We start from the raw sequence: 14116 nt of genomic DNA, 5'->3' as shown, positions 1-14116 counted from the left end.
CTTGATAAGAAATTTCTGCTCCAAGCCCCCACCTACATTCTACATATGCTCCAAATCTTCCCTGAATTAGGTAAGGACAGAATCCGTCCCTTTCTACCCAACACTCAGTGTGTGCACTCTGTGAGTTGCTAAGTGTTCTCAGCCACAAATGAAACTGGGGTGTGTGAAATAAAAAAACAGCAGAAGTACGTATGCATGAGGCTGTGCTATGGTTACACGTTCTGAGGAGCAATAAACGAAGCAGAGCTGATGGTCCCAAAGCTCCGGTCTGAAACTCCAGCACGGATCTGTTTGTCATAGCAATAGCATTTCCACCTGCACCTTTCTGATGTCTCCTCCGGGAGTCTTCACTCGACGCCATCACAGACCACAGCAAGTAGAGCCTGGGCCAGCTGTGCAGATGTCTAGCTGGCTGACCTCTCCTTACCAAAAAGATTCTATTTTTTTTTTCTTATTATTATTAGTTTTCAAACCACCTACTCCATCATAAACATCAAGCAAAATTAGCTTATCCCTAGAACATTCCAAAATAGACAGGCTGACGCCTGCAGAAACTGAGCTGCAGCAAGTCAACGGGAAGGCTCGAGAATGCAAAGAATGCTGAGTCTGATTTACTATCAAATCCTCTTGCTGCAAGCAACTCGTGCACATGCAAGTGGAGTCACATGTGCATGGAATCCCACACCTGCACGGGCTGCCCCATGGTACCTCCAGTAAATGAGTCCCATCTGCTTGACAGCCCATTCAAAAATACACCCCAGGGAGGAAACCGCGCGCCAGCAGGGAGGTGGATGATATGATCTCATAGGACCTTTTCCATCTCTTAACTTTTATGCTTAGTCACAGAATAAATATCTCCCGTGGTGTGAAGAAACGTGCTGGCTTTGCTCGCCTGCTCACAGTGGGAGAGCACTGCCCTTTGAAGACATCTCCCTTCCTGCTGTTATTTCCTTCATGCTCACAAGACTTGCCCAAGGAGAAATGGGGGTTGGACTCGATGATCTCTGGAGGTCCCTTCCAACCCCTACAATTCTGTGATTCTGTGATTCTGTGAATTAAGCCAAGGAGGACTCGCACGTGGTCTTTCAGCTTCAATGAGCTCCAAGGCACCCAAGTCAGTCCATTAATTTCTCTCTCAGCAGCCACAAGCAGTGCAAGAACCTCATTTTAGTATTACTGGAGAACCTGTGCGTCTCTGAGCACTCAAGCACAATCCTGTCCAGCACAGAGAAGAGAACAATATAAGGAACCAAAGGGTTTGGGGAACCCTACATCTCCTCTTGCAACTGGATGGGCGTCAATGGATGATGAAGCAATGCTTGCTGGTCACAACACTGAAAAGAATGCTGAAAATAGAAGGTTCTGCTTCGGTTTCTAGTTCAGATGCTGGGCCATGGGCTGACCCCGAGCATTGCAAATTCTCACACGATTTGGTGTTTTTCATTAGTAGCCAGTTTCCTGGAATCACATGATTACATCAGAATCCACGCTTCCTTATTTTCAGTTAAAAAGAGGTACTTGCAGATGTCAAAGCTGAAGAAAGAAAGGTAAGTCATGAAGACTGGAATGTTTAAACTAAAAGGAAAAAAAATCACAAGTTCACTCTTTTAAACTTTATTATTTCTTTTTTGGAGGAAGGAACGGGATTTAGGACTCTTTCCCCTCTGTTATACTCTGGAAATCTTACACTGGAGGGAATGACTTAACCTGGGTGGGCTTCAACACCCCCACCTGTAATTTACAGATGAGAAAGCACAGCTTTCAGAGCAACACTTTCCCAGAAACCACTAAAGCCCTCTGACGTACCTCTCCACTCAAAAGAACCCCATGCATTGGCGGCAATCTGAAGGCACGACTGTTCAAAAAACGCAGCAGAACAGCTTGCCAAATCTTGCTTCCACCTCTTTTCTCCAGCATACAGCAGTGCAAAGCCCTGGAAGCCCAGCAGCACCAGCTCATTGCTGGCATCCTCCACTCCCCAGAACTGCCAGCTCTACAACTGCTGCTGGGTCTTGGCCCTGCGTAGCAATAACCCACCTGGAAATCACAGAGTCATAGAATGGCCTGGGTTGAAAAGGACCACAATCCTCATCTAGTTTCAGCCCCCTGCTATGTGCAGTGTTGCCAACCAGTAGCCCAGGCTGCCCAGAGCCACATCCAGCCTGGCCTTGAATGCCTGCAGGGATGGGGCATCCACAGCCTCCTTGGGCAACCTGTGCCAGTGCTTCACCACCCTCCATGTGAAAAACTTCCTCCTAATATCTAACCTAAACTTCCCATCTTGAGGACTAGTCCTGCTGGTAAAGCCTTCTTTAGATCCTACAGAGCCTGCTGCAGCCGTGCTGGGCTCAGTGCTGCCATGTTACAGGCATGTAGGCTGCAGCTAATCATGGCATGAAGTCATGAACTTTGTCCCTACATCCACATATCCGCAAACCCTGAGAACAGAAGACTGCAGATCACAGTTATTTCCTTTTCTGCATAGAAATAAATCATTACGATCCAGAAGGCTTCCACGTACGGTGTGCTGTGAAAAGGGAGGTAAGGCGATGCTTCTGATAAAACCAGTGGTCTTTGCCCTTGATGCCCAAAGCTAGCGAGTTAAACAAGATGCACAGCAGTGGGAAGCAGGAGGAGAGCAAACTCCTCTGAGTTTCTGCTTTACCTCACCTTTGAGATTAGAGGAAGCGAGCACAAACCTGTTCAGTCACATTGTTCCCATTCAGCCTTGGCTTTCAGCCAGGCAGTTACGCTGCTGCAATTACACTGCTGCATTCCTGCTGTTCCCAGGACAGATGTGCTGCCCCTGTGCAGCCCCAGGGGGCCAATACCCTCTCTGCGTGCTCCAAGGTGCTAAGGTACAGCTGCTCCCCCTGACAGGTGTGCAGAGGATGCTGCAAGCTGGGTGCAGTGGTCACCAAGCACTTGGGGACCTCCCATTATCCTACAGCTCCCATTCCCCTCCACCTGATGCTCCTCTCGCACCACTTGGTTCTCAAGGATGCGAGTGTTGCTCCTTACAGAGCGAACAGCCCAAACCAGAAAGTGATGCAAATAATTATTTAATAAAAATAAAATAAAAAGACAGAAGGTTGACCAAACACTAAAACACAACTTGCTAACAGCCAAGGTCAGGCTGGATGGGACTCTGAGCACCTGATGGAGCTGTGAGTATCCCTGTACACTGCAGGGCAGTTGGACTGGATGACCTTTCAGAGTCCCTTCCAACTCCAACCACTCTACGATTTGCATTAGAAGAAAAATGCCACCCCTGTTTCTATGCCTGTTAAAGCGGAAAAATACAGCATGCAGCCCTGCAGTGTTATTGGTACCTTTCCCCTCTGTAAGGCAAAACACAACAAAACGGGACATGCCACGAAAGCCAAACAGATGTGGAACTTACAGGTCTTTTTCTTTTTCCCCTTCTTTTCAAATGAAATAAGTACCTCATTAAGCAAGCTCAAAAATCCAACTCACCCATACAAAGAAATGAGTTTGGAAATCCCCATCCCTCCACCTCCACTGCTATTTGCTAAGGAAACCAGATCCTCAGCCCTGGCCAAAAAATGATCTCAGCCATTCTTAAGAGAACCTACAGTGCATTTTCATGAGTCATGGAAAGCAACAACTCGTTGCTTTGGTAATGCTAGGTAAGCAGTTGCTCATCCATCCACAACCACACACTTCCAGCAGTAAGTCAGAGAACAGACTGCTTCTTGATGGATTATGTCAGAAACGGCCCCAAACAGAGCCTTGCAGCACGGCTGCCTTGTTTTATAGGATGTGCAGACACGTTCTGTGGTCCTCATCACAAACTACAAATGGAGGGGATAGTGCCCTCTCACAAGCCAGAGCATACAGCCAACCAGCTGCCCACCAGCCCAAAAGCCAACACTGCAGGCTTGTAAGGTGCACAGGTTGCTTCGTCCCCGCCAACAGAGCTTCGTCCCCCCCCACAGACCCCTTACAACTAGGGACTACACAGCACATACATCTGTACAACTCAGTGCACACAGATGCATTGAAGACATCCTTCAGCTTTCCTCGGTCTCTAACCAAATGGTTTCCTCTTCTCATTTCTCAAGAACTGCAAGAACAGCCAAAACGATGCCAGCATGCAGTTAAGCGGAACACAGCTGCGTCTGCTAACACCTCAAGACTCATGCAATAGATGTACAGGCAATTTTTTCCAAGCTCTGCAAAGGGAATAGCTGTCTTTTAAATAGTTATATACACAATTTCCCCCACTGTACTCCCTGGTTAAGGCACGATGCTGTAAGGGCACCATTCAAAGCCTTCAGCGATGCTCCTGGACGCAGACCAACACTGCAACGAGCTGATCCCCAGATTTCATCCCAGATGAAGACAGTTACAGCACATTCTACACCAGTACCAAAGCTGATTGTTTGAGCTTGTCTTCTGTGACACAACTCACAAGTGTAAGACACCCTCTCCCCAGCCTGTCCCATCCAGAAGCCAAGCAGGCTTGCACCATGTTATTAGTCATACTGGTAATGCTGTATGTGAACACGCTGATATATTGTGATGATTTAAGTATTTTCCCTTTCTCTTGAGTCATCAGCCAGGTAGCATAGTGAATGACACACATATTGTCTTTATCTTCAATATCTCAGCACTTTGGGGAGAGCCCCAGCAAGCAAAGCATTTCATCTCCATCCCCAACACAAGCAAACATAGGGAAGGGCAGGCACTATTCCTCAAACCCTTCATGCCTACGAGGTCATTTCAGCCAAGAGAGATGAAGCCAAGCTGGTCTGCACACAGAGGCCACCCTTACGGTATGCAGACAAACAACAAAGCTGCCCTTCCATCAGAGCCAGTCAGGACTCAAGGCAGCATCCAGGAGCACATCCAGAAGTACTGGTGTCACATACGGGCATCTGCCCATGGCTAGTGGGGAAGCTTCTGAGGCACTGCAAGTCAGCTCATGGGACAGACACTAAAGCAAACCCATCCAACCACGGCCACTCAGGAGATTGGGGAAGGCAGTGATGGAGAATGAGAACCCAGCATTTTAAAGAAGCACACACATGCAGCCCTTCCCCTCGCTTCTCCATCTGCCCACCCCTTCATTAGGCACAACGCAGCTCCAATGCACCCTGAAGCTGGGCTGAACCCAGACAGCAGCAATTCAGAGCTGGACCTTGAACCCTCCAATAAAACCAATGATGCAACAAACTAAGCACAGCTCAATACAGACTCCATTTATCTCTTATTTGCCACCAGCAACATCCAAATAGAAATAACTGAAATATTTTGCATGTTTCTCTAATGACTCTGGCTACTCTGTTACACCAGCAAGGAAGGATTAAGACCAAGGAGCAGCAAAAGCATTCCATCAGTTTATTAACTGGGTGCTCAGGTTTCCCAAAAGCTGCTCGCCAAGCTGGGAGCCAGGAGGACTACAATCAGGATTGGACTGTGTTTCCATGCTGAAAGGCAAACAGAAGGCATTGAGGCTTCAGTGAGAGCACCCAGTACTAGCAAGGAAAGCCTTCCAGGAGCTCAACCCAGCCTGGTGCCTGTATGGAGGGATGCACATTAGGCAACCTGGTCTGGTGGATTCCTGCCCATGGATGGAACTGGATGGTCTTTGGGTCTCCAACCCAAACCACTCTGTGATTGATCCACATCAGCAGAAGCAACCCCAAACCTCCCACCTCCAAGTACCACACAATCATCACTCACAGAGCTGCTAGACTGCTTTGCTGCACGGTCCCAGCCCACACCTCCTTCCAGCCACCCATTTCCACACTGACTGCATCATCTCTTCAGACATCAAGTTGAGCTGTCAACACACCAGCATCACCCACAGATAACATTATCAGTTGGCCTTTGCAATGACCCAGCATGCAGAAAAGGGACAGTCCCCCTGAGGGCACTCTCAGGCTAGAGGCCAATAAGGAAAAAGCACTTAAAATAGAGTTCCTGTCCACACACATATTCCAATCCATTTACCTCGACCACCAGCTACAAGACTTCACCCTGCACCTTGTCCCTAAGCTGTTTTCCCCAGCCAAGCCTCGTTATGTACAAAACTTCCAAAGTCCTTTAGGGATCTTCAGGCACTCGCAAGGCTCCAGAATCACAGAAAGCCTTTAAACAGACCAGATTAACACCAACACTCCAGGACAGCCCTAGTAGTGCAGGAGTGGTGTTTAATCACTACCTGAGAGTTCAGGTCACCCAAGGGCCTGGCCAGCACACACTGTTTGCACAGCATCTCACGCAGCAGGCAGCTCCTTCCAGGACCTGGCCCATGCACGTCGCTGCCCGGACTTTGTCCTGTGCTGCTCCTCCGGCACCAGGCCAAGCTCCAGCTCAGCTCCTCCCTGGGTTTCAGTACGGCGCTGGCTCATCTGCCCAGATCGTTTTGCAGAGTGAGGAGCATAAAACCAGGGCCGTTTTTGCCAAAATTGCTGATTAAATAGTAGCCAGAGTGAGTTTTAACTTGGGAGAGGACAGGTTCTATGAGAGACCCAGAGCCACTTGGTCTCCACTAATACAGATATAAGGATCTTCCATGGAAAAAGTGTTTGGGGAATGCATTTTGGAGCTGAATCCTCCTCTTTTGGTGGTACATGCACCTGCCACCTCTCCTACAAGCCTCAGCAAGTCTAGATCCAATTCTCAGCCTTCCAGGGCACTCCTGGTGCTCTGGGAACACCTGGAGCCAACACCAGCAGCACACCCTGCCCCAACCACAAAGACACAAGGCTCGACCCCGAGCCCTTGCAGCCCGCCTGGCCAAATGCTTTCCCCCCAGCTGCTGCAGCACTGAGGGACCAAATTCCTTCCTATGTCACCAATATGGGACACCACAGCTCCTGGCACAGCGTCACAGGGAAGGCTCAACACTCTCATTCTGCTTTCCTGAGCAATCCATCTTCAGCAGGGAATCATTCCCCAGTGGCTCTGGAGCAGAAGGCAGCAATTTCAGGCTGGATATAAGGAATAATTTCTTCTCAGAAAGAGTGGTGATGCAGTGGCACAGCTGCCCAGAGAGGTGGTGGGGTCACCGCCCCCAGAGGTGCTCCAGAACCATGTGGCACTGACGGACGTGGTCAATGGGCATGGCAGGGGTGGGCTGATGGCTGGACTTTGAGATCTTTTCCAACCTTAGTGATTTTATGATTCTATTTTTTATTCTTCTGTTATTAAAGATGAGATGGGACAGTGATCGGGTTGGCCATCGGTTGCCATTTCAGTGACTAAGAAGAAGACTACTTGGCCAGACTGGATCAAAAGTGTGAGGACAGACTGAAAACAAACCAAAATGCCAACACAACCACGTGCATATGTGCTCACACATCCCTTCACAGATGGAACTCATCTCTCCTGCGGAAAAGCAGCATGGCAGATGCCAACCCGATGCCCACGCATCACACAAAGGCAGCACGGTCAGGCACAAGCGAGATGACGTGGAGCATCCCTGCATCCCACCTGACAAAGGCAGAAAAGGCACCTGGAAGGAATGTGCAGAGAGCCAAGGAGGCAGCAGAGGGAGAACAGAGAGAGCCTGGCCGGAGCCACGGATGCTTTCCTGGAAGGGTTCCTGGAAAAACGTCCCATCGCCCACTTTGCCTCACAGAGCTTAAATGGGAAAATAAATACAGTCTGGGGATTCAGGGTATTCCGCCAGATTAGGGATCAGTGGGCCATTTAGAACTCTTCTGCAAAGACTGAGGAGCGCCTGAGGGCTCCAAGTGGGAAAAAAGAATAAAATTCCATATTCCCCTTCTTATGGCTCTATAATGCATTTTCCATCTCCCCGGTGCACAGCTGACATTCTGCACATTGCTGCGCACGCTGCACTTGGCCGGGATATGTGCAGAGGGGAGTGGGAAGGACCGAACCCAGAACACATTGCCTGCAGCTGGCAGACAGCAGCCCACGGCCCACTGCAGAAGCTGAGGGCTCTGCTGCCTCCAGGGACACGCAGCCCCTTCCTGAGCTGGACCTGGAGATACACAGAAATGCAGAGATTTGTAGAGAAAAAAAACATATTTCCTCGGAGCAGATGAGCTGTCATTGAAAGTCTTTAATTCCTTTCCCACTGCAGCTAATGACCCTCTCACCTCCCTGATTCACTTCCCTCCAGCAGCAGCTCTGCAACAGGAGGGACAGACGCGCAGCACCAAGCTCTGCCAGCACCATTGCAATCCTTGCCATCCCCATTGGGCCCTTACCAACAGCAGAACTCAGAAAACAAAGCAAGTCCAAGCTGCATGCTCACACCAGGTTGCATCGCCAGTCCACAGCAATGTCTGGGAAGGGATGGAGGGAAGAGAAGAGTTTCCATGCTGCTCTGTCCATCAGCTTGCAGGTTCTGTTCTGTATGAAAAGCCAGACTGCATCTCTTTGCAATGAGACTGATGGATAAAACTGCAGCACCAGAAACCATTCAGGGAGGGAAGATGCAAAAGAGCCCCTATGCTCACACACCAGCAGGCTGGCAGCCCATCCAGCCCTGGCTTGCAACAGAGGAGCTTCCATGGGCCGGGAAACCCTCCTGAGGCACAGAGCTGGGGAGGAAAGCACTAAAGAGCAGGAGAAACCTCAAAGCCCTTCCATTGTAATGGATGGGCAGCAGACCCTCAGCTAGCACAGAACTGCCGTTTGACTCCCGAAACCCCCAAACTCTGCACAAACCCCAACCTACAAAGAGTCATTGAATCACAGAACGGTTTGGGTGGAAAGGGACCTCAAAGACCCCACAGCTCCGAGCCCCTGCTGTAGGCTGGTCGCCACCCAGCAGATCAAGTTGCCCAGGGCCCCATCCGAGCCGGCTACCCTCAGCATCCCCAGCACAGCCACAAAGGATGGAGCTCAGGGTTTGGGCTCTCTGTGTGCAGCCAAACCCGCAGCGGGTCGGTGTGCGAGAGGCTAAGAGAAGCCAACGGGAATTGGGGAGGAGGCAAAAAGCAGCCGGAGAGGGGGAATCCACTTCCCAAGCGGCATTCGGCCACGTCAGGCGAGAAAACGATCGTATGCACGGTTCTCCGGTACTGCGGCTTGCGGTGCCAAGACGGACGGTAGAGACCCAGCGCTGGGTCCGGCACGAGTCGGGAGCATCCCGACGACACGAGCGCCCGTAACGCGGCCGTCCCGCAGCGATCGGCCCCGCACGGAGCCCGAGCCGCGGAGCGGAACCCCGCAACCCGCCAGCGACCTTCAGAAGCGGGCTGACCTTCGGGGAAAGCGGATGGGGAAAGAACAACGAAGACAAGCGAAACTCCAAATCGGCACCGAGGGGAAAAAATAATATAAAAATGAAAGAGCCAAAGAAAACCGAGCCCGCAGCCCGGCTGCACGCACCCACTGCCCGCGGAAAGGCGCCCGGAGAGCCTTACCCGTCCGGAGAGCGGCTACCCGCGGGGGGCCATGCGCGGGGACTCGGCTCGGCAAGGCTCGACTGGACGCGGCACGGCGGGATCCGGAGCGGCGGCGGCAGCGGGACGCGGGGCGGTGCACAAAAGCGGGAGGAAGCGATGACGCGCGGAGCCGCCGCCGCCAATGGGGAAGCGGTGAGGAGCGGCGCCGAGAGCAGCGCCAGCCCGCCGGGGGGCGCCATAACGCGTGGCCCCGCTGAGGGCTTGTGTGGTGGCTGGGGATCGCGTTAGCGGATGAGGGAGGGCCGGGCCCTATTGCGGCGTGGGGTTTTGGGGTGGCTCTCGGTTGTTTCTGGGATGTCACCTGTTGTCACAGAGCAGCTCAGAGCTTCCTTGGTAGCCCCTGTGGGAGGTGGAGCAGCTTCTGGGATGCGGTGACCCACAAGTGCCTGCCTTGAGCATCCTTGGTGCAGCGCATCCCTTTGGATCCATCTGAGGGGAGGCCAAAGTGGCTTAAAAACAAAATTCACACCGTAAGGGCCAGCACACAACGCGGACTCCAAAGCCAGTGCAAGTGGGGCCTGAGGTCTGCACTAGGAATCCCACTGGGTAGAAAGAAAGAATTTTGCAGACAGCGGAGAAAGGAAGCAGGAGCACTTCTCTGATTATTTCCCTATTTCCACATTGAGTAAACGTGCTGCAGAGAAGAACAGGAAGAAAGTCAGCTTGAAATTTTGGTGGCGAGAGAGACGTGCAAGCAAAAATGCAGGCAGAATCCTAGCAGCAGAGCCATTTCCCTTGAGGCTTTCAGGGCTGCCAGAAAGCTGGAGCTGCTGCCTGTGAAGGCAATAGGAGCCCCAGGCAGGGACCCCTCTGGAGAGATTCACATCTCACATCCTCGCACACAATCGCGTGACCTATTAATAAAATCCATAGAAACCGATTCTGTGTACCAAATAACAGCAGATGGCTCCAGCCCAAAGCGCTCCGGGTTCCCTCACTCCATAAATGATTTTACTAGGCCAGTCGTGAGCTTGATGTAACTGAATAGGTTTCACTCTTTTCCCTCTCCCTCCGCAGAATATTTGTGCAGCTTATGGGGAGGCATCCAGGGGGACCGAGCTGTTGCTGGAAGGAACCTCTGACTCCCGCTTGCCTCATTACTTTGGGAAGCAGCCTAAGTCTATGCTAAGCCACCTGGCCTGGGGAAGGAGGTTGCCTTTCCCTGCACCTTCCCTGTAACTCTGACAGCTTAATAACAATCCGGTAACTTGGCACATTGGAAATGTTTTGGCTCCTGCCCTTCAGGGATGTGTGCAATGAATTCTTGCGCTGCAGATGTGTTTCTGAAATAAATCACGTGTGTTTACCTTGGGAACCAGGCACACGGCTCCAGGACATGAGGTTGAAGTATATAAGGTACTCAGGAACAAGCAGCTCCTTTAATATCTCCTGGTTTTAACAGGAATCAGTTAGGCAAGTGCCAGTTACTTTTGAAAACTCCTCCCAAGCAGCTTCTCTCTTCTGAATTTGTTTGATGCTCCAGGAATCCGGCTACAGTGATTTCAATTCTAGGGTGTTCCCAAACAATGTAACAACCATCATGTGTGCAAAGCCTTTTTCCGTGGAAAAGCTCTCTGCTGATGGGTGTGCTGAGGACCTGCTCCTATATTCTGCCTCCTCTTGTTGCTCCTGCAAGCACTTATGAAGCCTGGCAGGAGAACGAATGGAGGTGTGTGGCTCTGCATGCACTTCCATGTGTTCTGGTGCAAATGCAGTCTAGCAACCCTCAGCATGTTTGTGGAGAGGAGCAGAAACGTTTACCTTGGGAACCAGGCACACGGCTCCAGGACATGAGGTTGAAGTATATAAGGTAAAGAGTGCACAATGGAGAGCACCAATGAATGTGTTGCAGACAGTTGTAGTGGCTCTGTATGCAGAGACAAAAAAGACATGAAGCTATGTTGTGTCCCTAAAGACAGCAGGCGTGGTGTTCCTCATATCCGTACAGCCAAATTCTCCCTTTACTTCCAGAACAGCTGTGTCCCGAATGCCATTAGGAAACAATTTTTGGTGCACGCTATCCCAAGCCATAGCAGTTGGTGAGATGAAAGCCACGCCACACAGAAGATGTATGAATGTGTGCTCTGATTCTTCGTTGCTGGTAAAAAATAGTGGGGTGATATGAAGGATATGAAGAACTATATTATCCCAAAAATATGTTCAGAGAAAAGCTCAATGCCACCAGTGGGTACTAATGAGATATACAGAAAGTTCATCTGCAGAACAACAAGTTTGCAAATCATTGCCCAGGGCTGTTCAATTTATGTTCCTATTTTCATGATGTAAGCATTAGTGTCTGCAGTGGGGAGAAAAAAGGGGAAGAGACTTGGCTTTTACCTAACTGCTGCTATTTTGGGCTGTGCTAAGGTTGCTGCAGGATGTGAACGCATATCCCCCAGTGCTGACCCAATTCTTGTGTGACTAAGTAAGCTCTGTCTAACCTGAAGTTCTCCCATGCTTTCTGTTTGATTTAATATCCTTTCTTGCTTCCTGCCCTAAACTGTAATATAAGGCTGGTGAGTGCTGTGAGACATCTGTCAAGCTTTCTCTCCCATAGTGATGGCTGTGTATTGAAGGTGGATGAAATCATTCCTATACTTAGTTTGCAAACTGTAAAGGAGTGATGCCGTCTCAGTGTAAAGAAAGTATTTTGCTCAGAAAATGGGTACTGCTTCACAGCAGGATGCTGGAGCCGCTCATGGACCTGCATGCAATTTCAGCACACAGATGCAAGCTGCAAGGCTGCAGCATCCCATAGTAGCTCCTCCTCATTCTCTTTTACCTCTCCTGTTATATGAAATCCCCCCTGACTGGTAGAACCATCCACTCTGCAGGGCAGGTGTTGGGATCTGCAATAGGAAAGCCCTCGCAACAAGAAATCTCTGTGGCTCAATGGGTTTTGACATGTTTCTCTGCCCTAGCTCAAGAGTGTTTCCAACAAAGTGGAGCTGACGTCTCCTGCCCACACCATAAATTTCACCCCCTGTCCAAGCACTCCCACAAGTTTGGGTTTATATCCCTTCAGGTTATAGAGCAGATCTTGGGCTCCTTTACAGACTTGGTGCACGGATGTTCCCAGCTTCCATCCCAGTGTAGAAGGTAGGTGGTAGCAGCAGCAGCTGTACTTCAGGAGAAAAAGGTGAGTTTTGCACTTGAAGATAAAATCCACAGGCCTCGTACTAGAGGACAGGGCTGAGTGTTAAGACACAAGAGCAGAGCTTTGGCACTCTTCGGCACACTTCATGTACCTGTTAACCATATGGGAAATACTGCAAACATCTCATCTTGGGGAGGAGAGAGAATTGCACTAGGATGGGGGTCAGATACAAGGAAAGCCCCCAGCCCTCACTGTGATCATAAGCTTCAGCGCTGCATTTGTCTATCTACCCAAAAGAAGAGAGTTTACAAATCATACAAAGCCCATCCAGTTCCAACCCCTGCTGTGGGCAGGGACTCCTTCCACTAGATCAGGTTGTCCGGGGCCCCCAGCCAGCCTAGCCCTGAATTATGATAAGAAACACGATGTTAAGAAAACCAAACCCTGAAGGCTGAGTGTGACAGCAGCATGCAGTGGCCAGCAATGAAAAATCAACCAGAAGGCACAGGTTTTTAATGCTTCATTCATCCAACTGGGTGTGACTGCAGCGAGATTAAGTTGTATGGATGATTTTTTTTTTCCTAGTAGTTTTTGCATGTGCTTTCACGGCTGAATGACATGAATTCCATGCTGTTTTTGTTCCATGACTCACCTACCCTGCCCCAAACAAAGGGATAAACATCTCCAAAAATTACAAAGTGAAAGTGAAGAGGATCTGCTTTTCAGTTATTAGGCAAGCATTTATCAGTGATGCTTTTTAATGTATGTATGGACCTTGAAACTTGTGTCCTCCAACCTGTATTTGCAAGGTGATGCTGCTGCTGAGAGATGTGGGGCTGAAAGCCTTGGTGAGTTTATACTGCCTGTCTGCAGACAGACACAATTTAGACTTTCTCAGGTAAGGTCAGAACTATCCCAGAATACATGCTTGTCTGGTGCCTGAAGACTATGGAAAGGAGCACAAGAAATATCATTCATGTGGCATTTGTGGTTCAAACTGAAGGAAAGCCAAAAAATCACAGGGGACATCCTGCATTTTCCATCTCAACTTCCCAGAAAGTTTCTTATTTCTTTAGCCTCTCTCCTGATTTTAAAGGTAACCAACCCATCTACAGGGGCGTACTCAAAGCCACCTATTATAATAATGGGATTCTAGCTGCCAATTCAAACAGTATTTTGTATTCTTGACAAAAGAAGCTCCAGCAAGAACCCTTCAGGCGTACTGGTGAATAAAGTATGAGCAGCCATCGAGCCCCAAATTCCTTTGTATTTCTTCCCATCTACCCACACGGAGCTGGATTGTAGCTGACAGAGATCAGAGGAAGTGGAGACTGATTTACTGCAGTTGGGATCCATCCCATTAGCCATAAACTTATCCGCATGCATCAAGTGGAAACTTACAGTTTTTTCCTTTACATCTGTCACGAGGGGGAAGAAATCACAGAAACAATCAAAACCCGACTGTTTACACATGTTTTGTTTTATAAAAGGGACTCGTATAGAAAGTTGCAGCACCGCTGTACAGACAGCTCACATAAATCTCTTATCACACAAGCCATATGTCCTCATTTCCTCATCTGCAGTAAAATACCAGCAGCAGTGC

General features: G+C 49.7%; 1 protein-coding gene across 1 annotated transcript in view; it reads right to left on the bottom strand.

Moving 5' to 3' along the window:
• LOC306948513 (mitogen-activated protein kinase kinase kinase 3-like) overlaps positions 1 to 9595 on the bottom strand; it is a gene marked incomplete at both ends in the record, with an annotated part of 67049 nt that extends 57454 nt beyond the window's left edge. The window contains 2 exons of the mRNA XM_079538152.1: positions 8969 to 9211; positions 9394 to 9595. Coding sequence (XP_079394278.1) covers positions 8969 to 9211; positions 9394 to 9595 — 445 coding nt within the window. The remainder of the gene's footprint in view (positions 1 to 8968; positions 9212 to 9393) is intronic.
• Between the last annotated feature and the right edge of the window lie 4521 nt (positions 9596 to 14116).

Source organism: Tetrao urogallus (genome assembly GCF_951394365.1).
Source record: "Tetrao urogallus genome assembly, chromosome: 7".
In the NCBI taxonomy this organism is placed as follows: domain Eukaryota; kingdom Metazoa; phylum Chordata; class Aves; order Galliformes; family Phasianidae; genus Tetrao; species Tetrao urogallus.
The sequence above is the reverse complement of the archived record's forward strand: the minus strand, read 5'-3'. Positions and strand labels throughout refer to the sequence as shown.